General features: G+C 39.0%; 1 protein-coding gene across 1 annotated transcript; it reads right to left on the bottom strand.

The window, feature by feature from the left end:
* Positions 1-11,091: 11,091 nt before the first annotated feature.
* On the bottom strand, positions 11,092-25,425 carry LOC135714958 (odorant receptor 10a-like). The gene is made up of 6 exons (XM_065238362.1): positions 25,080-25,425; positions 24,824-25,013; positions 11,742-12,123; positions 11,561-11,659; positions 11,305-11,457; positions 11,092-11,142 (listed from the first exon to the last, which is right to left on the bottom strand). Exons 1-6 carry the CDS (start codon positions 25,423-25,425, stop codon positions 11,092-11,094), a joined length of 1,221 nt encoding a protein of 406 aa, XP_065094434.1.
* Between the last annotated feature and the right edge of the window lie 1,571 nt (positions 25,426-26,996).

Below are 26,996 nucleotides of genomic sequence, written 5' to 3'. Positions count from 1 at the left end.
TCATCAACCGTCTGCTAAACGCTTTTGTTTTACATTGCTCATCTTCACCTTTAATTACGCTTTGCTTGATGAAGATGCACCGAGCTTACGCAGCCAGATTACCCAAGAAGAAGAAACGTAGCATCCGCTAAATGAAGAGAGCCGCGCTTGCTTTCCACTTGAACTCATCCTGGCTGGGGCGTCGTCGTCATCATCGTGTGCTATTCTCTGCCGGTTTACTTCCACCAACTTACTGACCGTCCGACCGACCAACGCGTCCAACGACGACGACGTGCCACAAAGTAGTTAATGAAGCAAGCATTTATTCATAAAGCCGGGCTCTAATAAAAACGGTTCTACTTAGATAATTATTATCTTTTATTAGATTCATTTAGCATAAAATTAACTTCCTTTTGTCTAGCAGCACCTAGCGTTGAGCGCACAGCAGTCCCAGTAGGTTCCCTGGCAGCAGTGTAGGGAAAGCGAGTGAGAGTACCGTGTCGACTATCACGAACAACTACATAGGTACCGAGTGGGAGGCTTCCGCAGAGATGCACCAAGGCAGGGGGCTAGCTTCTGGTTTAGTTCTACATGCTGATGGTTCTGGTGGTGGTGGTGGTGATAGGTATGAAGAAAGGTGCACTTACAGAGTATGACAATCATCCAAAGTCCATGGCAGGATCGGCAACTTTTTTTTTTTCTATTCTCTACTAGCATGGAGCTGTTGATGTACGTTGATGCTCGCGAATAATTGTTGCCTCGTGGAAAATCGCTACGGTGAACTACGAACGTTTTTGTAGCTCGACTGGGTGGTGTTCGTAGAGTCAAAAAGGCAAAAGTGGATATTTGAATATTTAAGAATTTTTATTAATTTTAATGCTCTATTTGTAACGTTTCCGGACTTGAGCTAATATTAGTATGTCTTAGGTAATATTGTTCTCTAGACTGAACACTTGAAGACCACTTTAATGCCCGCTTTTTAACGGAATTTCGGAAATTTTCCCGGTTGTGCGATACACATTTAAATAATGTATGCAATTTAGCTGAAGTGATCAATGGGTTAAAAGGGGTATTACGAAGCCAGCTATATTTTCCCTGCATATAACATTTGTTTCTGCGTTTGGTATTCAAAATTTGTCTTGAAAATTCGCTCCGAACTCTTTGAGAGATTTTTTTGGAATATTCTTAAGAATTTCCTTATGAACCATTCCCCTTCACAGGTTTCAGAACTCTTCTATAACAAATTTAAAATTATCTCTGGAAGTTCCTTAATTTCTATATAACAGTCCAAAAATTCTCTACAGAACACTAAAAAAATACCATGTAATTCATCCTTAAATTCTCTCCAATTTTGTAATGTTTATTCCAGGAGTTCACTGAAGCTCCATTTAAAATTTCTAATTGAAATTTGCATAAATTCTCCTTAGAATTCTCATGCAGTTCACCTCAGAATTGCATAGAATGTTTTCTCAGAATTATTTTGAAGTTCTTCTTTAAATACTTTGGGCAGTTCACTTAGAATTCTCATTAGAATAGTCTAGACATTATTCTCGAGATACCCTTGGAATGAAACACATCATTCGTGCAGTTTAAAATGACATATTTAACCACTTTGCCTTGCAACAATATTTTGAAATTGTAGCGGCGCCTGAGGTGTAGTGGTAAGCGTGATTGCCTCTCACCCCAAAGGACCTGGGTTTAATCCCAGTCAGCGCTGACGGGATTTTCTGAGGCAAAAGCCGTTTGTCCATAAGTTGATGGGTCGATAGACTAGGGTCCAAAATGGACCCAGAGCTGTCGAGCATCTGCTCTGCAGGTGGAACTGGTTGAGCAGTACCAAGTACTTGGTGATAAAGGTGACTACCTACTGTCAATTTTACCGCTCGAAATTTGCCTTGCAACATTATTTTGAAATTTTAGCGACGCCTGAGATGTAGTGGTAAGCGTGATTGCCTCTCACCCCAAAGGACCTGGGTTCAATCCCAGTCGGCGCCGCCGGGATTTTCTGAGGCAAAAGCAGTTGGTCCCCGGTCCATTAGTTGATGGGACGATAAGTAGGGTCCAGGTGAGGAAACTGCCTCCCTGGCGACGGTAGCATTAGTACTCAGTACGCACGGAAAACAAGATCGACGGAAAACAAATCAAGGAAAAACATATTTTGAGAGGGTTACTGGATGTAATGTCAGCCTAGCCCCGCACTTCGACCTATCAAGCAAATAACTCATGAATTCATCAATAATACACAAATGTAATGAAAAACTAATACCACATCTGCTGTAAAATTGTATTCCGTAAATTAATTGCTTTATTTTTGGGACCAATTTTGAACATTTATTGCTCTTTTTCAAATTAATTTACTGAAATTACTTAATTTTCGATTTCTAGGCGCCATGATCTTGCCGTATTATTGCACTAACGAAAATCTACAGTGCTACATAATTTCATGAATTGAAAGGACTAACCTTTTTGTAACATTGCTAGCCTAATAAATCAATATCACACTTTTCACTCTCACTGCAAATTTAAAAGATTTAACGCTTTTAGCGCTTTATAACTATGGACCGAACATTACACACTAAGATTTTGTTTCTGTGTTCGGTAAATTTTACCGAAATCAGAACAGCTGATGTCATAACTTTGACCTTCATTTTCAAGGCTATTGAATTTGAAAATAATTTCAAAACATGTTCAACCTTGTTCAAGTGATCAAATCTTGTCATTTTAGTGGAGATTTAGTTTCAAAGTAGCTGAAAAGCAATTGAATTGAATTGCATAAATTTTACCGAAAAGTTCAGCTAGTCAGATTTCGGTAAAAGTTACCGAAGTCGGCGATAATTTCTACGTGTGTAGGGACGTAATTTTGATGCTTGTTCCTAACTATGGCATACGAACTTTTTTTGATAACTTTGTTTTGGTATTGGTGAAATCATTCGCGTTGACGACGGCTCTAAGCAGCATAAGCAAATCTCGATAACTTTTTCAAATGGACGTATCAGCTTTTGTAAACAATGCGTAACTGGTAGCTTGCACACTAGACTGATGCAAAATTTGAAATTTTCGGTCCACAGTGCTCAAACGGTATGAAATCAGGTCCTGATTAGGCTCCCAAAATATAAACTGACTTGGCACAAGCTATCCGAAGTTTATATGGAAATTACTATGGGAAAACCAAACTTTTTGTTCATTGTCTGCTACCCATTTTCCATATCGCTTTTTTGAAAAATTTCTAAGCTACAACTTTGCGGAATATTATTTTTCAGCCAAATGTCAAATTAAATTGTTATTAATTGTTTAAGAGATTGATAATCTTATGGCATGATCAAGCAGCTGTTCTGTGGGCAACACTGTATTCTGCAATGTGACATAGTAGCCATGATATTTGTGCTCTATTCTTCGCATCAGAAACACCAATGTTGCCTGCTGAACAGTTGAATGAGCACAATCATAAGACATCAGTGACCTGAATCATTAATAACTTTTGTTCCTTACATTTGATTGAAAAGTGGTTTTGGACAAAGTTGTAGCTGAGAAAATTTGCTACAATCACTGTTATCATTTTTAAAAGCATAGTGATGTGATGAATTGTTAGATAGATACGAACAAAAACATAAGTTTTCCCATAGTTATTCCCATATAAACTTGACATGGTTTGTGTCAAGTCAGTTTCTTACTAAAGTAGTTCAAATTTTGGGAGGCTAAGCAGGACCCAATTTGGAACCGTTTAAGCACTGTGGAGCGAAAATTTCAAATTTTGAATCAGTCTATTGCACACGCTTACTGACACCACTACAGCAGGTAAGGAAAAAAAATCCCCTATTTGATGGTAGTGTTAGAATGCAAGGGTGACCTACCAGTTACCCCAAATCGACGATCAAATGCATTGTTCACAAAGGCTGGAAAAGTAATCATGAAACATAGCGAATAGTTTCTTATGCTTTCAGTCCACTGAAACATCCCGTACACGTTATTTAAAAACTGCCCAAATTTGGGTACAATTTCAATTTGTACCGTACAATCCACCCAGATCGGTCAAAAATGAACCTACCCAAAAATGCGTAAACTATGCTGGAAGTGACAAGTTGACAAATGAACAAAGTCAATCAGATTCATGTCGATGTTGTTCACCTGTCAACTTGTCACTCAAAACATAGTTAAAACATAGTAAAATTTTACTCATTTTATGAGTAGTCCCAGTTTCCCTCGAAAATGCTTACTTTGTAGTCATTATTGGGTATTTTTCAGTTACCGTGTATCAAAACAAACTTCACGGCAAATGAGACTTACTCATATTTGAGTAGCGTTCACTCAAATTTGCAAAAGCGTAGATCACTCGTAGAATGGGTAACTTTTTTATCAAACATGATTAAATCTCACTCATATTTGAGTGACATTGACTCATATATGAGTGACATTTAATCATATTTGAGTAAAAATTTACTCATTCTATGATTGACTTATGATTTTGCGAATTGTCATCGGGGTTCAAATATGAGTCATATTAATTAACGGTGTAGGCCCTTCGAAAAACTATCATACTAAACAATGCATTAGGTCCTAAGTAACATTGATCGCTTCTCCTCGTCTACTTTCTCTTCCGTTAATAACTTTCTTACAAATCCGTTTCTTGCCGTTGAAAATAGCTAGAAGTGTCTATGCACGGCCATGGGGATGCAAAGAGAAAATCTACTAAGAGAATTTGTCAATGCATTCAATGCGAGCTAATGCATTCTTCGGTGTGCTATTACTTGGCTTGACAGTTTGTTATACACAAAAATATAAAATTACCAAATTAGAGTTTTTTGTTTGACTCAACCTCGAAGTTTCGTACGAGAAGCTAATTTTGGGTAAACATGAAAAAAAAAACCAATTTTGGATAAATGATCGAAAAGACTGCAGTGGGTAAATTTGATCAATAGGGAAAAACCTAATTTAAGGGTCTCGAAGGGACCAGTTCACGGGGGAATAACAGAACGGATTGCGGTAGACAAACTTCCGGACGTCCCTAATAAACAAATATTATAAATGAACTGTATCCCGGATGGGTGAATTATCCCACAAATGGTTTGGATGATACCCCGAACACGTTGTTAAGCGCTCTTATTTTTGTTAGGGTCACACGCGTTGAACTTCATTCGAAGGTAGCAAAATCACAAGCGGCGTCGTCGTGGCATTTTTCTCATCCAACTCAGAGTTATTTTCACTCATAGCAAACTTTATAGTAAGTTACTCAGCGTTGAGTAAATTTAGGCCCACCAAATTTTCATTTTCTTTTTACTCATATTTAGGTAATATACGTATTACTCAACCGTTGAGTTAAAATAACTATCATAACACATTGATTTTTACCCAATGGCATACTACAACGGTTTTTCTTAATTTTGGGTTGTTTAAACTCAAGCTTTGAGTAAGTTTCATTTTCTGTGTATGTGTGGTCGTGAGATGATTTATTTGACTTTTAATTTTATTGAAAAAGCAACGTAATTTAGCATTAACGACAAAGAAAACTCTGTCTTTTTAATCCACATCAGTTCTTACCCGAGAAGGGAAACTGACATCAACAATGTGGTTACGTATGAATGATAAGGAGTGAAAAAGAAGCGCAATTTCACATGCTGATTCTTTGTAGATCGAGGTTCATCTTCAATAGGACGAAGTTGCATCCATTTATAGACCCAATTTGAGTACCAACAACGTATCCGGAATATTTTCATGTTAAAATGGTGAGATTTAACAATTTTCAGTCATGCCTAATCAATATCCAAATAATAAGAATATCTAAGCTTACATGTTCAAAGAGAAATATCGACTGCAGCTCAATTATTGCATAAGATACGGCATACATATTAGACCGAGGTTGGGGACATATACTCTATTTTGTTTTTGATCTCGAGAAAAAAAGTGTCTTATTTATGCAATGAGCTGCCTAAGGTCGTCCCAAAACTACTTCAATCAAAGTTTGAATTGCAGATCCTGAAATCCTACTCACAATTATGGATCAACAATAGAAAAGGGCCCATCAGCATTTGTAAATAAACCTTTCCAAAGCCCATTCCTCACAAATCGAAGGCCGCCCACACAAACCAGCACCATCATCGTGTAGGTAGAAGTTTCCCCTATCCGATGAAGGAGTTGGTTTGCGTGGGTAGCCTTCGTTTTGTGAGTAAAGGGCTTTGGAACGGTTTGTTTACAAATGCTGATGGGCCCTTTTCTATTGTTGATCCAGAATTGTCAAATAATTTTCCATAGGTCTTTTTAACAATTCTACTCTGAACTCACACAATTGCCTTTGAGTTCTACACCCAAAAATGGGATGTAAGATTTGTTTACAATAATGAGGGATTCATTATCGCAGGGTGCTAGTGGAGACCGCATGACCAGAGGATGAGATATACTGAATACTGCGGTCCAATGCAAGAAAATGGAGACCGAAAATGTGTAGTGCACCACGAATGGTGCGATTATCAGACCTGTAATTTCTCCATGCTTCGGAACATGGAAAGGCAAAAAGCGAATAAGAAGCGATCATAGTACGATTACTCGATTTTGTTTGCTTTTTCTGCTGAACGGGAATTGGAGAGAATTGTGGTAAGTGTGTGCGTCGTTCTACAAAGTTATTAATAAAATGCTTGCTTGTATAGTTGAAAGCGTAGACAGAAGAAGATATCAAAAAGATAAAAAATCGTTGCATCGTCTGCAAGGTCAACTAATATTATTCGCTGGGGTATTCGTTGTGGAGGATGATAGAATAAGCAACTAACATTCAATGTACACTGGAGTCGCTTTTTACGCGGTTTTTTTTACGCGGTTTTTTTACGCGGTTTTTTTTACGCGGTTTTTTTTTACACGGTTTTTTTTACGCGGTTAGTGCCGCTGAGTCGCAATTTACGCGGTACGTTTTTAACGATTTCTCAATAATGATACAACCTATCGACTTGATTCCAATCACATTATCCGTTTCAAGCTATAGTTCATCGAATGGCATACTTTTAAAAAACAAATCACAATTTTTGGTGTAAATACAGAAATTTTTAAAATATGTCTTTATGAACCATAACATGCTATAGTAACGAATGGCATCAAAATCCGATTTATAAAAAATACTTAAGCATGTGAAAAATCAAAATCTCGGTAGTTTTTTTTACATGGTTTTTTTTACGCAGCACGTATCCCCCGCGTAAAAAGCGACTCCAGTGTAATATATTTTTGATTTGCGTGCAGTTAAAGCTCTCTGTTAGAGCTGATCCCAAAACATCCTGGGAAATTTTCAATGAACTACCTCTTGATTTCATTGGTCTTCTCAAATTTCCTATTGAATTTTCAACGAAATTCTCTTAAGTTCTTCAAAGTGATATATCCTGAAAATCTAGTCCAAGGTTCTCAACACTTGTTCAAGATCCAGAATCTTATTTTTCCCTGTTTTTCATCGAAATTATCATTTCCAGCATTGTTCCGGTTTTTAAGATTTCCCGGTTTACTGGTTACTCTATAATACCTGTTATACTGAAATGAATATCAACTCATAAATCGATAAATTTAGGTCCACTCTCCAAGCAAAGTTGTCTAAAGGCGTAGCATAATTCCGGCTCAGAAAGGAAGAGGAACGGAGATTCCAATAAAAATTAATACTTTTAAGATTTTAAACCATTTTTTCTAAAACTTAAGATCATATTTTGGTAAAAAAATCTATACAATTCTTGACAATGAATAAAAATAATAATTTTGCGATAACGTGTCATCATTTTCAAGGGGGTGGTCGAGAAATTATGTCCCTGAGTGTCAGAGAGGATAGGAGGGTTTATTTTGGGAAAATTGAACGCTACAATGCTGTTTAGAAACCAAGCCTTTCTGGACGATAAAAAATAGTACAGAACTCTCTCTCTATGTGATGCTATTGATCGTATTAAATTCCTCGTTTTTGTATGTCTTTATTATCGACATTTTCAGCCGCAGGCTGGTTCATCTCCGAATTCCTCTACTAGTAATATCTGGAAAATCTGGTTATTCAGTTTTTAACGCTAATCTACCTAAAAATATGCGGCACCGGTGATGTAGTGGTAAGCGTAATTACATCTCACCCCAGCAGGCCTGGGTTCAATCCCAGTCGGCACTGCCGGGATGTTGTGAGGCATAACATCTCTGATCACGCCTTCCTTCGGATGGGAAGTAAAGCCGTTGGTCCCCGGTTCATGAGTTGATGGGTCGATAGGAAGGTTCCAGGTGTGGGAGCTGCCTTCCTGGCGTCGGTAGCATTGATGCTCAGCACGGAAAACAAGATTGACGGAAAACAAAACAAAGGAAAAAAATTATAAAATAAAATAAACTAAATTTGGGGAAATGGATGTACTGTCGGCTTAAATGCCACTAATTTGGGCACATACATAAATTCTGCAATTGACATTAGTACCGTCCCAATGACGCGTTCATCTAGATAAAATTGATAAGTAGCAGATTTTTAGCGATGGGTCCAATCTTAGATCCATATGCCAACATAAGAGCCATTTCCTCTTGTTATTATTTTGATATCATGATATCAATTTTAGTAATCTGAATGTTTTGAAATCTATTGGTTGATATCAAGATTTAAAATAAAAAAAATGTTAATCCTAAAGTGTGAATGGTGCCGTTTTAAACTACAGAACTGGAAATAATCAAACTACAAGAAAGTATACAATGAATCGCTTTTGCCATTATAGACAAATAACAAAAGTTAAAATATGACGAACGATTGAAGTTTATTAGATCCAATAGCATAGAAATAGACGATGTGATTTTTTAAGTATAGAGTTTCGATTTCATGACAAATTCTAGTGGAATTATATGCAATAAAGTAATAGGACACACGAATTGTGTAAAAAATTAGGCTACGATGACTCTTTTATTATTATGAATGATCAATTCCTTCGCATCGAACATATCAGGCATAACATTTGATAACGGCACAAAAGCATTTGTAAACAAACTTTCTAAGGCCCTTTACTCGCGAATCAAAGTTCGCCCCGGCGTAGTGGTTAGCATCCATACCTCTCACGCCAAAGTCACGAGTTCAAATCTCACCCCCGGATAAGTCACGAATGACCCAAGAGCGTTAAAGTGACTATAATAATAAAAAAAAAAAAAAATAAAAAAAAAATATCGATTTGTAGATTCAATTCGAAGGTAGATCAAAATGAATAAATGTTGTAAAACAAAACTGTAAAAATCGTAATTGTCTTGATGTAAATGTGATGTTCAAAAAGAAAACATGATTTACTCGTAAGAAGAAATAATAATAATAATGTAGATTTCAGCGATAAATTTGGATTTTTTATTTTTTTTCCTTTGGTTTGTTTTTTCCGTCGATCTTGTTTTCCGTGCTGAGCACCAATGCTACCGACGTGCCAGGAAGGCAGCTCCCACACCTGGACCCTACCTATCGACCCATCAACTCATGAACCGGGGACCAACGGCTTTACTTCCCATCCGAAGGAAGGCATGATCAGAGATGTTATGCCTCAGAACATCTCGGCGGCGCCGACTGGGATTGAACCCAGGCCTGCTGGGGTGAGAGGTAATCACGCTTACCACTACACCACCGGCACCGTTGGATTTTCTTTTTATAAAATATATTATATATTTTAGAAACATCAAAATAATATCAAAATACAAATTCAACCGAAATAATAATAAAAAAAAAAACCAACCCAAGAATGTTATCAACATGGCTTAAAAAACAAAATTAGATATCATTTTGATAGTATTCTGATATCCAAGTAGCTTATTCTGCTATCAAAGTATTATTTGCTATTGATATAATATTTTGGTATCATAAATTCAAGAGCTAAATTCAATCTGATAGCATATCATATCAATCAAACTAATAGCAGTTTTTGATTCCTGATGAATGTGGGCGTCGTAGTGGAATACTTGTACAAAGAAAGAGAGAATGATTAGTAATTTCCATTTAATTACACTACCTTATTTGCTCATCCTTGACAGATACGCGTATTTCGTCTACAATGTGAAAAACTTCTTCAGTGTCTTGTACTAATACTCGACTTTTAGGGTCGAGTCCAGTATTATTACAAGACACTGAAGAAGTCAAAACATTGTAGGCGAAACACGTGTATCTGTCAAGGATAAGCAAATAAGGTAATGGAATTAAATGGAAATTTATGTATTTATTATACAGGCGGAATGGAAAAATCATCTTTTGGATGTCATACTTGAATCACTACAAACGAGGATCTCAATTACCCATGGTGAACATTCCACAGAACGAATGATGATAAAATGATTGACTAATCGAAAGGCAGGCTTTTCCAAAAAGATAGCGAACAATGTTTGCCAATTTTTGACCATCAATACTATGTTTCAAATGTAAAGTGACTCATTGAACACCACCTTGAGCGCGATTGCCAATTCTTCGTAAGCGCATGGACACCCCCGTCTAGCAGAGCCTGTCGAACGGTGATGGCAATGATGACACTTCCAACGACCCCCACCATTGCCTCTTTGTTGTTGGTATGAGGAGTGAAATTTCATTACCCCGAGCTTGCCTCCACTGACTGCCCCAGTTGACCGTTTCTGTGTTTCGAATCGACCTCGGGATAGAAGCGCACTATAGTTCGAATTTTAAATAGATACAGCTACCCATAGGACAGGTGCGATTCTGCTAACTTCTACTGAGGCACCATCATCGCGATCTAGTGCTTATTCCGGAAGGTTGGCTCTTTGCACCGTGCTCGAACTCGCTTTCTCCCTCTATACAGCGCCACGTCGTCGTCCTCAAGCGTTGAAAATTTCGTCTGGGTGCGGTTTTTCTCCCACGGTGGTGCGATAATGCCTTCCGGACAGCGGCAGTAGCAGCGTTGTTTAGAATCTAGAACAAGTAGCACCGATTTACTGTAGCTAGGTTGGTAGGTACCTACATAGAACTCGTGGCGTGGATTAACTTTGTGTGCATTTCCCCTCCCTCCCTCCGAGTGGGTGTATATGTGTGTGTGTGTGTCTGTGTGGTTGCACTATTCTGAGCACTCTAGGAAATAGGTTAGATTATCTGCTGTGTAAGTTACCAGCGTCATTAGAGAGCATTTAATGGGTTCTTACAAACGATTAAAAGATCGTCATTTAATTTTACAAAAATGTTTGCATCAAAGCCACGTAGGATCCGGCGGTTCGTAGGATCTGTAGGGAAAAGAGGAAACTCATGTTAATTGTATTGAGGTTTGCAAATGGGAGCAACAATCGATGTCTACACGGGTACACATGGGCAGATTGCCATTGTGAGTTAGCTCACTACGACGTACTGCCGATTCGATTAATTGAGCGCTATGTCCTATCAATTACCGTGGAAAATGTAACGACCGAAGCTTCAAAGAAGGGCACGTCGACACGGGACGGCTTCTGTGCTCGGAGCATCATCATCTGGATAATCTGCCGTACGTTCTTTCGATACCGGTACCAGGGAAAGTCGTAAGCAGTCTGGCTTAGTTTCTCGCTCTGCAATGCAATCAATCAGCAAAGAATTACACCGAAGTCCTATAGCCTTCCGGTTCAACTGTGGGCGGATTTCGAGCAATTAGCGTGCGTCCCCCATACTTACCTCTTCCATTAGTCGCGTTCCACCGTAAGAGTAGACGTATATCTCCGTAATAATACCCAGCGAATACCAGACAAAGATGAGCTTGTTGAGTCCTTCCGCCTAAATTGGGTCAATAAATGTGTGCTCCGTTTTAATCACCGAACCAACGTACCTTTCTCGGAAAAATGTGCCTACAACTTACGTTCATCACAGTGATGCAGGCCAGACCAATCTTGATGGCTGCGATGGTGAAGCTGGCGAACACGTTTTGCAAAAACAGCGCTGACATTTCCACGGTGATACCAATCGTCCGGTTGTGACGTTGGGCGATTAGTTTCAACTGTTCGAAGATTCGGTCATTTTCCTCGTCGGTGGCCTGTGCGAAGGAATCCTTTCCGCCGCCGGATTCCCCCAAGGCTTCCAGTTCCTGCTGCACGATGCGATACTGGCTCGAGATGAGCAAACAAACACCGATGAATAGACCATCACCGCCGGCCATCATAAAGATGGGTGGATAGGCAATGTAGCACATGATGATGTAGGTTATCTCGAACACGGGCGATTTGCAGTAGTCGAATGGGAGCCTGGAAGGATGTTTTGGCCATCGAGAGTGAAATGGTTATTGCTGTCGTCGATGGTGTATGCTAATTGGAAGCGGATTTGTTTTGCTTTGAAAAGTTAGTCTTTGCGAGTATGTGTCGTTCGTAGTTGTCTTTTTAGGCAAAGAACTGGAAATTTGGGACGCACTCAATTTGGTGTTTAATTTTCTGGGGGTTTCACAAGGGAAATCGATGTGCGACAATCTACGTTCAATTCTACCGGATTGAATGATAGCAAATTATATTGCTCAGCACACCACTCTGAAATGTTCACCAGTGATAGATAAGAAGTATTGAAGTATGAAAAAAATCATTTTAAAACATGTAATTACCAGAAATGTGCTTGCTTTTTCTTGATTTTCCATGCCAATTTATTATGAATTACGCGATGTCCGGAAAAATCCGAAACCTTCCGGGAAAATTAACTACCTGGAATTTTTTTTTTATTTATTTTTTTTTTAATAAATCGTACACTCTACCTGTGAGCACCATTTCATAACACGATGAGACCCTTCGACCCAAACTTGGCCAATAGTTTAAAAAATTCCCAAATGAAATATTTGGTGTCACCAGGTCGATTCGATTGAACAAGGCTTGTTCGCAACAAGATCTGGACATCCTTAAACAAAAACATCTGCCGAAATATTTCATTAACGAGTGAAATATTTTGTAGAGTGGTTTTTTTGAAAATACAACCTATGTTTACATTAGAAGAGCAATTGTGTACGACCGCAATGAAAAACCGGATCTCTCGATCAGAAAACATGTCAAAAAGCTTGATTGTCCTGCAAACACTATTCACAGCATTTTTAAATCGATCGATACTCGTTTAAGAGCAGCTAAGCAGACGGGAAGCGGAACAAAAACGGATTTGAGGAATTACCAGAAGGACGTGAAGGTGCAACAAATATTACGGAGAAGACTAGATTTTTCGGTACGCACTGTTGCTGCGAGGTTCAGGGACAATTTGCAAACATCCGGAAAATTTTACGAGCTTCAGGGGATCTACAAGAACTTCAAGGAAGTTTTACGAAATCTAGGGAACAAACAACAGTAAAGATCTGTGAACTTCAAAGAAACTCGGATAATTTTAGGGCTCTCATCCAACAATTTCAGTTGCACATTAGCTTATACAGCTAATTTTAACCTGTATAAGCTATTTGGCAGCTAAAATTGTTTGTAGGGAACTACTTCTGCATGTTGTGCGTTCTGCATGTTCTTTGAATTTAAGTAGAATTCTAGTAAAGTTCTGCAAACTTTAGAAGCATTTTATGAACTTCAGGATATTTTTGCAATCAAATAAATTCTGCAAACTCCAGGAAAGTTGTATGAACTTCAATGAAAATCTCCGAACTCAAGTAAAATTTTATGAACTTCAATAAAGTTTATCGAACCCCAGGAAACTCTTGGAAACTCCAGAGAATCATAGAAGGTTCAACATTTTGCAGAGAAGTTCATTTAACTTCAGGAAAGTTCCACAAACTTCAGGAAAGTACTGCCTTTAAAAGGCGTACTCCGAACTTCATAGAAACTCTTCAAATGTTAAGAACAGTACTGCATACTTCAGGGAAAACTTCATTCTACAGAAAAGTTCTACAATCTTCAGGAAAATTCTGCAAACTGCAAGGACGTTTTGAAAGCGTTATAGAAGTGTCCTTATGGTAAGTACTATGAATTTCAATAGAGTTCTGTGAACTGTAGCAAAATTATATGAACGTAGCTCTGCAAACCCCAGCAGTATGGTCGAAAATGCGATAAAATAGATATCTCCAAAACCGCACACTCTAGAGGTTTGACAGCTTCGAGAGAGTTTCCTTTTGCTGCTGGTGTTCTTTTGTTTAAATAAAAAATTAAATATTTTTTATTTTTAAGGTTTTAAGGAATACTTGCTTCTACAAAGTTATAGATAGTATAATTTCAAACCTACTTTGCTAAAAAAATCAATCTATGAACATTTTTCGAATTTTAGATAAAGTGGCTCTGATAAAACCGTATTTTTTTTTTGCTCTAGCTAGCGAAGGTCTTTGTGAACTATACTGGGGGTGCAAATCAAAAACTGCGTGACGAAATACTGTCAGTTTTTAAACACTTATATCTTGGCTATTTATTGATGGATTTCAGGTATTTTCACACCATTTGATTCATATTTTATGTAAGATTTGATTGGATTAAATATTAAAGTGCTTCATCATAAGTAAAATATTCAAAATTGATCAAATTTTTTGGCCGCAATCAACCAATCACGTGCTTGCTTGCTGTGACTATCCAGAGGACAGAAGGAGAGACGAGCCGATTGCAAGGTTATAAAAGTTGGAGGGTGGTGTACAAGACACGACCGCATTGTTGACGTAGGACTACGAAATTTTTGTTCGATTTTCTAGTTTGTTGTTTCGGATATTATTCTGCAATTAAGTGAATTTCATAACTCAACTCTTTTGTAGAAAGTTGTGGTGGCCCTGAATTGTGATGGTTTCTTTACGGCAAACTTTGCTATAATCACTGGACCTCGTGTTTATTCGCGTTTACATATCACTTGCGCAGGAAATCAGTTTGGCACGGCATTTGTGACCAGCATACCTTCCAGTAGCATGAAACAGGTCATAATTTGCCCAAATCTGTCTATAAATTTGTTTGTTTTGCATTTGCTTATAGCAAAATACTGAACTTTTCGGGAACATTCACGCCAAAGAACTCACCAACACACTTTTTGTTACATGCCTCATGCATGTCTTCTTTTCCTTTATTTAACGTCGGTCTCTGTTCCACAATCTAGTGCCAATCACCGACGGACATCGATTTTACATACATACAGTTTGTGAAGTCGTCCACAAATTTATTTCCATTTCGTCAAGCCAGTGTAGACTACATACAATGACGGCAATCGAATGTGCAGGAAGGCAGCTTCCACACCTGCGTAGGATATTGCACCCATTCAACACACATGGGCCGGGATCATCGGCTTTACTTCCCTTCCGAAGGAAGACGTGACTAGAGATTTTTATGCCTCAGAAAAATCCCACCGACCTCGGCTGGTATTGAACCCAGACCCAGCAGTCACGCTTACCACTACACCACCGGCGCCGGCGACCTCATGCATGTAGCAAATGAAATTTTGATTGCCTTTATTTTTGAACACGCCGGTAAAGTACACAGACTCCTCCCATCATGAGTAGTTTGCTATCAAGTAGCGACACTGGCTCCTCTCCTTTTTTCCTCTCTGTACTTTAAGTCTATACTCTATGTACTCTGTATTATTTAACGGTTCGGACGATTTCGAAGATGTCGCGCAGCAGGAGAATGCAACGATGAGGGTTTCTCAGTTTATGAAAGTGAAACGGAATAATTTCAACCCACCGATAAGACTACAAATACCTAGAACATAATTTATTTCCCTAACAAATTATTTGATTTTTGTATCATTTTGATGTATTTAGTGACAAATTGAATGGGTTAATCATGGGTTACTCTATATAAATTCTATTCTAACTCTTTTCTGAAATGAACTTGGGGCCCTAAAATTGGCCGTTTTGTTACGTTGGTGATAAGTTTTAACCCCCGAAACCATACAGAGTGCGTCCCTGTCGCTTCAGAATGTAGACGACATCCATGGCCGTGACGGTTTTGCGCTTGGCGTGTTCAGTGTAGGTGAAGGCATCACGGATTTTTCTAGGAACACCTTCAGTACACCTCAGTACGCTTGACACCACCACGTCGAGCCAGACGACGGATGTCAGGCTTGGTAATATCCTGGATGTTAATACGCAGAACTTTCCGATGACGCTTGGTGCCTTCTTTTCCAAGAGCTTTGTCTCCCTTGTCATTTGTCGTTAAACGGGTGAATCGAAACTAAGCCAAAAGTGTAGTTAGCAACTTGTTATATAGACAACCAGCTCTGCCGGTACCATATTTTCTCGCTTCCCATTGGCTACATACAGTCATGATGATGCAGCTTTGTCGATTTTTGGGAAATTCTGCGTAATAACATCCAGGGCCTGCCATCCGTCGTCTGGCTCGACGTGGTGGTGTCAAGCGTATCTCCGGTCTGATCTACCAGGAAACCCGAGGTGTGCTGAAGGTGTTCCTAGAAATTATGATCCGTGATGCCGTCACCTGTACTGAACACGCCAAGCGCAAAACCGTCACGGCCATGGATGTCGTCTACGCTCTGAAGCGGCAGGGACGAACTCTGTATGGTATCGGAGATTAAAACTTATCACCAACGTAACTTGGTGGCCCTGAAAAGTTAGAAGTAATTTCAGAAAAGAGTTTGAATAGAATGTATATAGAGTATCCTCTGCTTCCAAGTTTGGTTACAGGATTACAACTCTGGAGAGCAGCGGCACCGGTGGTGTAGTGGTAAGCGTAATTACCTCTAACTCAGGTATGCGTAATTACCTGGGTTCAATCCCAGTCGGCGCCACTGGGATGATCTGAGGCATAACATCTCTGATCATGCCTTCATTCGGAAGGGAAGTAAAGCCGTTGGTCCCCGGTTCATGAGTTGATAGGTAGGGTTCAGGTGTGGGTAGCAATGGTGCTCAGCACGGAAAACAAATCCAAGGAAAAAAACGGAGAACATTTTGTGTTCTGAATTGGCAGCAAAATGTTCCGCAATTGCATCCTCCCTATTCGTACACGCCCGAAGATCAGAGGCGAATGTCACTTCGACTTGTTTCATCTAGGAACCATTATCTGATGACTGTGTTGGGGAAGCAGCACATGCATGTACGTAATTGGTAGATTTGTTAGTTATTTTGAAGCTTTTGGACAATGCTTGAAATTTACCACTTTTTCAATAGTTTTAATTTGAAAATCAACAGTCAAAAGCATTGTTATCGGTGCGTAGAAATGTTTCTGATCGATTGGTGATAAAATGTTTGAAATTGGTCCAGCGGCAGCTAAGTTATTAACGTTCAAAATCTTTCATAATTTCATCTGCCGGTTTTCAAGTGCACCCCCATCTTCCCGAAAGACGTAGTCCTACGTCAAAAAAGCGGCTGTCACATCGTTAGACATCGCACACGGCCGATGAGACTAACTCAAAATTGGGTAGGATTTCTCTCAAAATAGTAGAGAGTTTAGTTACTCTCTGAGTGAGTAAAATTTTCCTCGACTTTCCTCAAAAACATACTCTGTTCATTAACTACGTAGACAGTGTTTTGGGATTCTAGACCCCCCTAGATTGTCTACGCAGGAGGATGGGCGTGCGTAGACAATTGTCCATACATTTTTTTTATTTGCATATCTACGTAGTTTATAGACAGCCCCTCATATGTATGAAAATTTTAATTCTATATGAGTATAATAGTACACGACCAATTAGATTAAAAACTTCTTGAACACCGTAGGACCCTATCTTGTATGAATAGTTTAAGGCAGTCACTTTGTATTTGTTTGCAAAGGAATTTTGAGTTGATTTCGATTCAGGTGGTGATTTTTGAGGAAAATTTGTTAACCCCACTTTCTACGATTTTAAGTAAAATGTTCAGTGATGTCATGGTGGTTTAACTGGTAACCATCCAGGTTAACCAATTATTGAAAATAAACTTTATTGATATATATAAATTTCCTATTAGGACTAGACTATAGTCGCTATATTTATAGTCTTGCGGATAGAATTTCGATCTATCAAAAAGCGGAACCAATTCGATATATTGTAGACCAACAATTGAAATGGTACTAGGGTAAACGCTCCTATAAGTTGCAGTACGTTAGAAGCGTTAGGTTCCTATAGTTGTGTATTGAATCTCCATGCACAACTATAGGAACCTAACGCTTCTAACGTACCGCAACTATAGGAGCGTTTCCCCTATCAAGTTTTATAAACAAAACGTTGAATATTCTTTCCTCGCCAATCGAACGCAAATTACCGGCATCATCGAATAGGAGAAACTTGCTTAGGCGTGCCTTAAGTCACGAGGAAATGGGTTCGGGAAGTTTTGTTCGCAATAGCTGATGTGCTCTTTTCTGTAGTTGGTTGTAATTTGCTCGATTGGTTCCCGAAATTCCCTCCACCAGGCTATGAATATAGCGACTCTAAATCTAACATATTCTTCTGTCGAACTGTCGTGCGAGCTTAGCGAGAAATTCGTTTATTTTGCCGTGGTAACTCAAAGAGAAAGTTGATGAAGAGAATCGATCAACGAGGATAGACCCTTTTCAAATGTTAGGCGAAAATACAGAATAAAATTCGAACAAAATGTGGCATCACTGCCTAATAAGGCACCCCCAATAGTTACGCCAACGGGACTGATTGGTACTTACTACTAAAATGTTTGTTTATTTACTTATAGTCTTGTGTTGTACAATTATTGTACATTTCTATTGATTTAACCCGAAAGCTCTTCATATTTAGTGATTATGTCTGTAACGAGTTAATGTTTGATTTTAGTTTTACATTGTAATAGTTTACATTTTGCTTTTAAGGAAACCATATTTGTTGATTTTAATTAGAAAATTTGATATTCTACCTTCTTAACCTATTTGCATGATCTAACGTGCCAGAACCCTAATGATCTGTTGATCGGATCGCATGCAGCAGTCTCTGAACCTTTCGATGGTAGCAGTTCTCCCTAACGCCAAGGTCTTAAGACCAGCCAGGCAGTGGACCTCAGAATTTCTAGTACGCGGTGGCCTGTTGAGGATCATCCTCAGGATCTTGTTCTGGATCCTTTGTAGCTTAAGGGGATGAGAATGTGCGCAACTCTCCCAGATTGGCAACCCGTACTCTATGACGGGAAGGATTATATGTTTGTAGACAGCAAGCTTGTTTTTCAGGGATAGGGTGGATCTCCTATTGATTAGCGGGTACAACGACCTTATCAAGATGTTGCATTTTGTTTTTGTTTTGTCAACATGCTCCCTGAAAATCAGCTTGCTGTCGAGTGTTAGTCCGAGGTACACTACCTCTTTGGACCTGTGTCTTCGCCACGTTGATACGTATCTTCCAGCTGTTGAAATACTCAGACAGGACATACAAGCCTCTCTGGAGTTTGGCAGTAAGAGCTCCGATGACCCTACCCTTGTAGACGATGGATGTGTCGTCTGCGAACAGAGACAACGAGCCAACGTCAGGGAGAGCCATAATATCGGAGGTGAATAGATTGAGCAGGATGGGCCCAAGGATACTTCCTTGGGGCACACCTGCACCGATGTTAAAGGCATCCGATGTGATTCCATTCAGAGAGACCTGGAACGTCCTGTCCGATAGATTATTTTGTATGATCTTCATGAGGAAGATCGGAAGACCGTATGGATGCAGCTTGTACACCAGACCATCAAGCCAGACATTGTCAAACGCTTCTTCAACGTCTAATAATGCCATAGCAGATGTTTTTGAAGCAGCCTTGTTCCGGCAGATGTTAGAAGCCGGCTGTAAACTGCCCTTTTGAAAAGCTTGGATAACCCTGAGAGAAGGCTGATGGGTCGGTAAGAGGAAGGATCTTTCCCAGGTTTCCGAATGGGGATGACTTTTGCTAACTTCCAGCAAAAGGGAAAGTAGCCAAGTCGGAGGCACTGATGGTTGTAGAATCTGGAATTCAAGGATTCAGGATGTTGTCGAAACCTAGGGCCTTCATGTTTTTGGAAGTTTTGATAAAAGCCAACAGTTCGTGAGGCTTATAGGCCAGACAGTTTACGTAAATTGGGAGGCTAAATTGGGTTTAAAGAGGAGGTTAAATTTAAGGTTGAAAAAATTCACCTTCGTGGTGGTAAATCGAAGAAAAAGCTTTTTATTTCATATTTCTGGTGTAAAAATATCATCAAGGTGGGGCATCTAATCAAAATGAATAATTCTGGTGAAAAAAATGAATCACGCTAAGGGGCAAATTTAACTGAAAATTTCTGGTGGAAAGTTTGCAACACTGTGGTGAACGTAGAAGCAAGGTTTATTCATTTTTCTGGTGCATAATTTGCAACGTTCTGATGAATGCAAGCTTCATTGAAAATTTATGGTGGTGCATGAAGAGGCAAAGCCTGAAAATTTCATCACAAAGGTGCATGGTGAAACAAACTTCACTGATAATTTTTGGTGCACCGTTCTGGTGAATGGAGGAGCATGCTTTATTGAAAATGTCTGGTGCAAAATTTACATCGCTCTGATAAAAAAAATGAACAGAAAATTTCTGGTGGAAAACGTGCACTGATCTGGTAAATGAATGCACAAGCTTTATTTAAAATTAAGCTATATCGAAAATTTCTGGTGGAAAATCTGCACCGTTTTGTTGAACGGATGGGCAAGCTTTTTGGAATATTTGTGGTCTTAAATTTGCATTCATCTGCTGAATAGAGAAACAAACTTTAATAATAATTTCTGGTGTAAAATTTGCACCATTCTGATGATTGGAGGGAAGCTGCTTTACTGAACATTTATGATGAAAAATCTGAAAATAGGGGCAACCTTTATTTGGTGGAAAACCTGCAACATTCTGATGATATTAGAAGCAAGCTATATTGAAAATGTCTGGTGGAAAATGAAAAAAAGGAAATCTGCACTAATCAGAAGATTACAGAAGCAATCTTTATTGAACATTAATGGTGGAAAATTTGCATCGTTCTGGTCAATTGAAATTTTTAGGTGTAAAATTTTCTGGGGGCAAGTTTGTATAGGTGTAAGATTTGCAACAATCTGCTACATGGAGGGGCAAACTGAATTGATAATTCCTGATGTAAAAATTGCACAGTTCTGGTGAATGGAGGGGCAAGCTTTATTGAACATTTCTGGTAGAAAAAACTACAACGTTTTGGTGAATGGACGGACAACTTAAACTTGACTTCCGAGAAGAACCTCAAGGGTATTGAATTCTGAGGACAGTTCAAAAAAGAAAAGATTTCTGGGGATGATTCCATGAAAATTCTGCGAATAATTTCTAGCGAATTTTGCAAATAGTTCCAAGATCATTTCGAAAAGAATACTGTGAAAATCAAATTTTGAATAAAATTTCGAAGGGATGTTGAGGAAAATTTCAAGCTCATTCTGGGAAGAATTTCTGAAGAATTCAGAGGAAATTCTTCTGAAACTTTAGGGGAATTTCAGTACCAAGGTGTTCTGAGAAAAAAAGGTTGCAAAATATTCCGAGAAGAACCTCAAGGATATTGAATTCTTAGGACAGTTCCAAAATATATCTGGGGAGAATTCATAGAAAATTCTGCGGAAAATTTCTAGTACATCCTGCAGATAGTTCCAAGATAATTTCGAAAAGGATACCGGGAAAATCAAATTTTGAATGAAATTCCAAAGGGATTTTAAGCAAAATTTCAAGCGAATTCCGAGGATAATTTCTAGCTCATTCCGGGAAAAATTTCTGAAACTCTAAAGGAATTTCAGTTTCAAGGTGTTCTGAGAAAAAAAATGAAGAGTTCTAAATATAATTCCAGTGGACTTCTGAGAAGAATTTCAATAAAGCTCTTAGGAGAGTTCTAAAAAAAATCCGAGAAGAACCTCAAGGATATTGCATTCTGAGGACAGTTCCAAAGGATTTCTGGGGAGTATTCCAAGAAAATTCTGCGAATAATTTTTAGTGATGATTCCGAAAAGAATACCGAGAAAATTAAAAATTGATTTAATTCCAAAGGGATTTTGAGGAAAATTTCAAGGGAATACCGATAATTTCTAGCTCATTCAGCGAATTATTCTGGATAATACTGATAAACTGTAAGGAAATTTCAGTTCCAGGATTTTTTTTCCTTTGGCTTGTTTTTTCCGTCGATCTTGTTTTCCGTGCTGAGCACCAATGCTACCGACGTGCCAGGAAGGCAGCTCTCCCACACCTGGACCCTACCTATCGACCCATCAACTCATGAACCGAGGACCAACGGCTTTACTTCCCATCCGAAGGAAGGCGTGATCAGAGATGTTATGCCTCAGAACATCCCGGCGGCGCCGACTGGGATAGAACCCAGGCCTGCTGGGGTGAGAGGTAATCACGCTTACCACTACACTACCGGCGCCGTTCCCAGTTCCAGGATGTTCTGAGTAAAAGTCAAGGAGAGTTCTAAAAATAATTCCAGAGGACTTCTGAGAAGAATTTCAAAAGAACTCATAGAGTTCTAAAAATTTCGAAAAGAACCTCAAGGAATTCTGAGGATGGACTTTTTTGCAACTGTACAAAGTTTAAAGACAGATTTTGGATTCCCTAATTGAAAAGTGGGTATTAGTTTGCCATTGAACCTTGGTCTATTGTTGTCGTACTAAAAATTCATCTAAGAATCTTCTCTGAAAATTTCAAGTCATTTGTTACCGCAATAAATTCGGGTTTGTTCTTTATATCATCTTTACAACATGTTGAATGTTTGGCATCATTTTCTGTCACCCAGACTGGCGGTACTTTGGGACAGAGTTGAAATGCTCAATCCTTCGCACAAGTCGTCATTCCGTTAACAATCCTGTACCCGCTTGTCAAAATAGTTTTGTGTGCATTTGTTTGAATCGTTACATATTTTTTAAACCTTTTTAATGATCTTGGCATTTAGGCCAAAATTTGAAAAAATAGAATGGCTGTCTGAAAGCAGTTTGCACCACCGGAGCAAAAAATAAATAAAATTTGTTAAATTGAACAGTAGAAAAACAGTGGTGGGTGGACAGCACCATCCACCACGCACTTTGGAGTACTCCCCCATCCCCAAATTAAATGCACCAAAGAAAAAACATTGCCCCTCCTTAACAAGATTCCTGTGCACGCTAGTGATTGGAATACGTACATTCCACGATTTTGCGTACGATTTCTTCTTCTGATGATAACGCCCAAACTATAGATACTATAGATTCCATAGACAAACGGAGGTACAAAAAGTTGTTTTGGCAACCATGAAAAATAAATTATCTTACTGGCATCCGTGAAAAAAGTTCATGCCATCATAGAGCTCTTCGTTGTGCCGTTTTGTTTTGTTTCGTGCGTAAAAGTTCAAAATGAAGTGCAAAGCAAATCTTTGCAACAATGTATCGAGGAATATAAATCGGAATATGGAGTGTGGAAAGCGTTTTGTGCTCATAATATTACAATACTTCTCCCTCAAACAACACCATGATGACGTCATGCTCGTTTGACTAGTTAGTGGTGACAGTTCATTTGGCTACATTATACTTTTCCTCCGCTTATCTATGGAATCTATAGTATCTTTAGCACAAACTAAACATAAAGCCTTCCCTTACATAAAAAACGGGACCAGACCAAATTGATCGGATAAGCCATGCCGAAAAAAGCTTACCTAGGTGAAATTTGGAATCGATTGGGTTCTATCGATTGGAAATGTTTTATACAGGTGAGATAGCTTGTGTGGATGGCTGTTGATCACAGACGGCAATACGTGTGAAAATCGATTCTAATACCTATGTTACGGTAGTAACAAACATAACACAAATTTCTTAATATCAGCTGGAAGCGATTGCCGATTCTGTTGCACAGCTGGATTACCGATTAGATTACTCGTTGGAAAATCACTCCCAGTACGTTCAGATGAGAACGTTGCTCATGATAATTCAACTCAGTGCATCCCACCTGGGATGGTTCAGCTGTGAAGGATTTTTGACCATCACTATCGAATCTTTTGGGGATCTTTGCACAGCACCGTACTCAGAGTAGGCGGCATTTGCCACAAAATAGAATTCCCTAGATGCGGAAAAATTGCTTGGATTTTACATAAAAACAAAATGAGCTGTTTATACTTAACGGCGGGATCTTAATTCGTTTAATCGATGTATCGATATATGTAATATGTCGATAATACAGGAATGTTCGAGATTGATTTTAGAATCGTCACTAAGAAGCTGAACAACCACCTACGAACCGACATAATACGGGAGCACAGGTTTAATGAAACTCCTCAAACTCACATGAGGCTAACTACTCTCGCTCAGTGAGTTTAGGTAGCCCTCACCTTGAGTAACTACAGAATTACCATAGCTTCAACACAGTTCCCATAATTTTTTCAGGAAAGATCTGCGACTTTCAAGTTGAGCGGAAATCAGGTGACTGCTGTGAACTTTGGGAAAGTTCTGCAAACGGTTGTGGTAGTTGTGTGAATTTCAGTGAAGATTGTCTGTTTGAAATATGTACTGAATTACCAAGCCAAGAACAATGTAAAAACACTTAGATATATATCATAACAATTAAGGTTGGTAAGTTATTTTAGTAGCTGGAGCACCTAGTGAAAATGAAATGTAATTTATTTTGAATTTTGAACAAATAAGTTAAAAACGTGGTTGTACAAATACTACAGTAGTGAAGGCGAGGGGGGCTGGCACAAAAATGGGAGTTCGTCACCTATTCAACGGCTCAGGCTTTGGATGATTATTTACCGTTTCGCCACGTTCTTCCTGACTTTTGAATGAAGTCGCTTGCATTTTACATGTAAATAATTAAAGTCTTTTTACAATTTGCAGGGAAATGTCGAAGGTAGGGTGGGACAGCCTTTTCAGCATTCTCAAATGCTGGCTCCCTATCCATAATTTGTTTTACGTACGCCTCACCAGTATCTGTGCAGAAAATCAGCTCATTTGTCCAGGTCCTGTGTTGAGCAAATGAGTGAATGATGAATGCGAAGCAAAAATTTTAGAACATTGCTGGAAAATGGGACAGACTAGTGTGCACTTCTCTTAACACAATTTAACCTACGGAGCATGCATTATAAGTTAAACGAATCAATCAGCTCTGACTAGTGGGATAATGATTACATGTTTAATACTTACGCCAACTTGAAGGGCAAGATGTAGATCCTCGATTCGTCCGGTTCCGTCATAAAATGAAGAAGCATTGCTGCTATCGGCAGCAAGCAGTAGAAAACACACGTCAAATGGGTGAACATCAATTCCCAGTAGGTAAACTGATAACCCCAATAGGTTGCCCAAAGATTGACTTCCTTTTCACGTGGCTCTTTTCCTGTGTGAATTAAAGTTCATATCTCAACCACTCCCTCGCTAATCTTCAAAAATAACACAAACTTACGATCAAACAGCTCCTTCAAAGTGTCCAACAGTTGCTTCAGTTGCTTGCGTTTCGAAATCAGAATACAACACTTGAGCAGTCCTCCGAAGCGGGATGGCGTCGGGCAGATGCCTTCGAATGCCGGTTGCAAATCACCCTCGCCGATTTTTATCCACGCATGCTTTCCCTCCCAATAGATCAGCATCACCTGGGACCAGTAGTGAAAGAACAACACCAGAAACATGCCCCAGTGGGCGAAACGCTCATCGCCAGGGTAGTAACCAAGTCCTCGGAACAACTTTTTCTGCAACTGGAAAGGCCGATACTGGACGTCACCGTCCGCAAAAGCGATTAATTTACGAGGCATTCTGTTGCCTGCATAGAACCTTGTGGCAAAAAAAAACTGGGTTTGTGTGACAAATTGTGACTCTTTTATAGCAGTGACCATCATAAGGACGGATAAAGTTAACCGTTGACATGGTTTCCAAGTGAGGGTAAACTAACCCCCTATCACTATGCTTTGGCTATTTGCAAATTGTGAGAAAATCTGTCAACCAACAGGTTGCAACTTGTTGACCAGTGATTAATAACGGTTCGGGAAGTCAACTTGGAAGTGCAGGCACTCCGGTTGGATGCCGTGATTCAAGGGTATGAATTATGTAGAATGGATGGGGTAGTTAATTGATTGCACAATACTGTTTCTGTGAACAGGAAAGGGGTATCTTTGCTAAGGTTAACTATTTGTTAATATTTTATGAATTATCGGAGGATTGCTAAATTGAACTAAAGATTTTTTTTAGTTTGTATCTACACACTTTGAAAAAAATCAACTAAATTTAGGTAATACCGACACATACGAGCGTCAATTTTGACATAAAATTGAGTCAAAACAGACGAGAAATTCAGCTCAATTCCTGAGACGAACCAGCGTTCAGCTGAAAGTCTCCTTAATAAAGATAACTAACTAACTAATTCAGCTCAATCAAACGTACTTTTCGTCTAGTAACGAACATTTCAGTCTTGGAGCACTTAATTTTACATAACTTGTATAATCCTTTATGTCCAAGATGGATTCAGTCACGTGTAAAATTTGTTACTTCTAACTGTGTAGGTGATGCGGAATGAATTTTTGTTATCAATGTTGAGCAATCCACGCCTAATTACGATTCTGAAAAATTCGTCTCTGAAAAATTTTATGCAAATCGGAGGCATAAAATTTTGAATATTTGTGTGTTATGGGCAAACATTCACATTTTTCTATAAAAATGGCACCTTGTATTTTTTTTTTCAAAATGGCTTCTTTGTAATTGCTGAGCAAAATGACATCTGAGACAAAGTTGTAGACATTTCGATCAAAAGTGACGTTTTCGTGCAACAATTTTTCTGAAACTTTCAAAGACGACATTTTTTTTTTTTTTTTTTCCTTTGGTTTGTTTTCCGTTGATCTTGTTTTCCGTGCTGAGCACCAATGCTACCGACGCCAGGAAGGCAGCTCCCACACCTGGACCCTACCTATCGACCCATCAACTCATGAACCGGGGACCAACGGCTTTACTTCCCATCCGAAGGAAGGCGTGATCAGAGATGTTATGCCTCAGAACATCCCGGCGGCGCCGACTGGGATTGAACCCAGGCCTGCTGGGGTGAGAGGCAATCACGCTTACCACTACACCACCGGCGCCGCTAAAGACGACATTTTGTAAACAATCGAAAATAGACGAAGATTTGCGAAAATGTGATTGTTCTAAACAAACAATTATGCAATATTTCATGTAAACCGAAGAAGGTCTTGTCAAAATTTCAATTTGTTCTATGCTATTTGACGCTGAACTAATCCATCCATCAAACTGCATCGATATATCACAGTTCCTAATGTTCTTTTTTTTTTAATAAAAAACTGCGGAGCTCTAGGATCAGTTTCATTGATTGACCACTTTT

Source organism: Ochlerotatus camptorhynchus, unplaced genomic scaffold (assembly GCF_037179485.1).
Source record: "Ochlerotatus camptorhynchus isolate MF236.1 unplaced genomic scaffold, CSIRO-AGI_Acam_v1.1 ptg000767l, whole genome shotgun sequence".
Classification (NCBI taxonomy): Eukaryota; Metazoa; Arthropoda; class Insecta; order Diptera; family Culicidae; genus Ochlerotatus; species Ochlerotatus camptorhynchus.
Note: the sequence above shows the minus strand (reverse complement) of the source record. Positions and strands in the feature narration are given on the sequence as shown.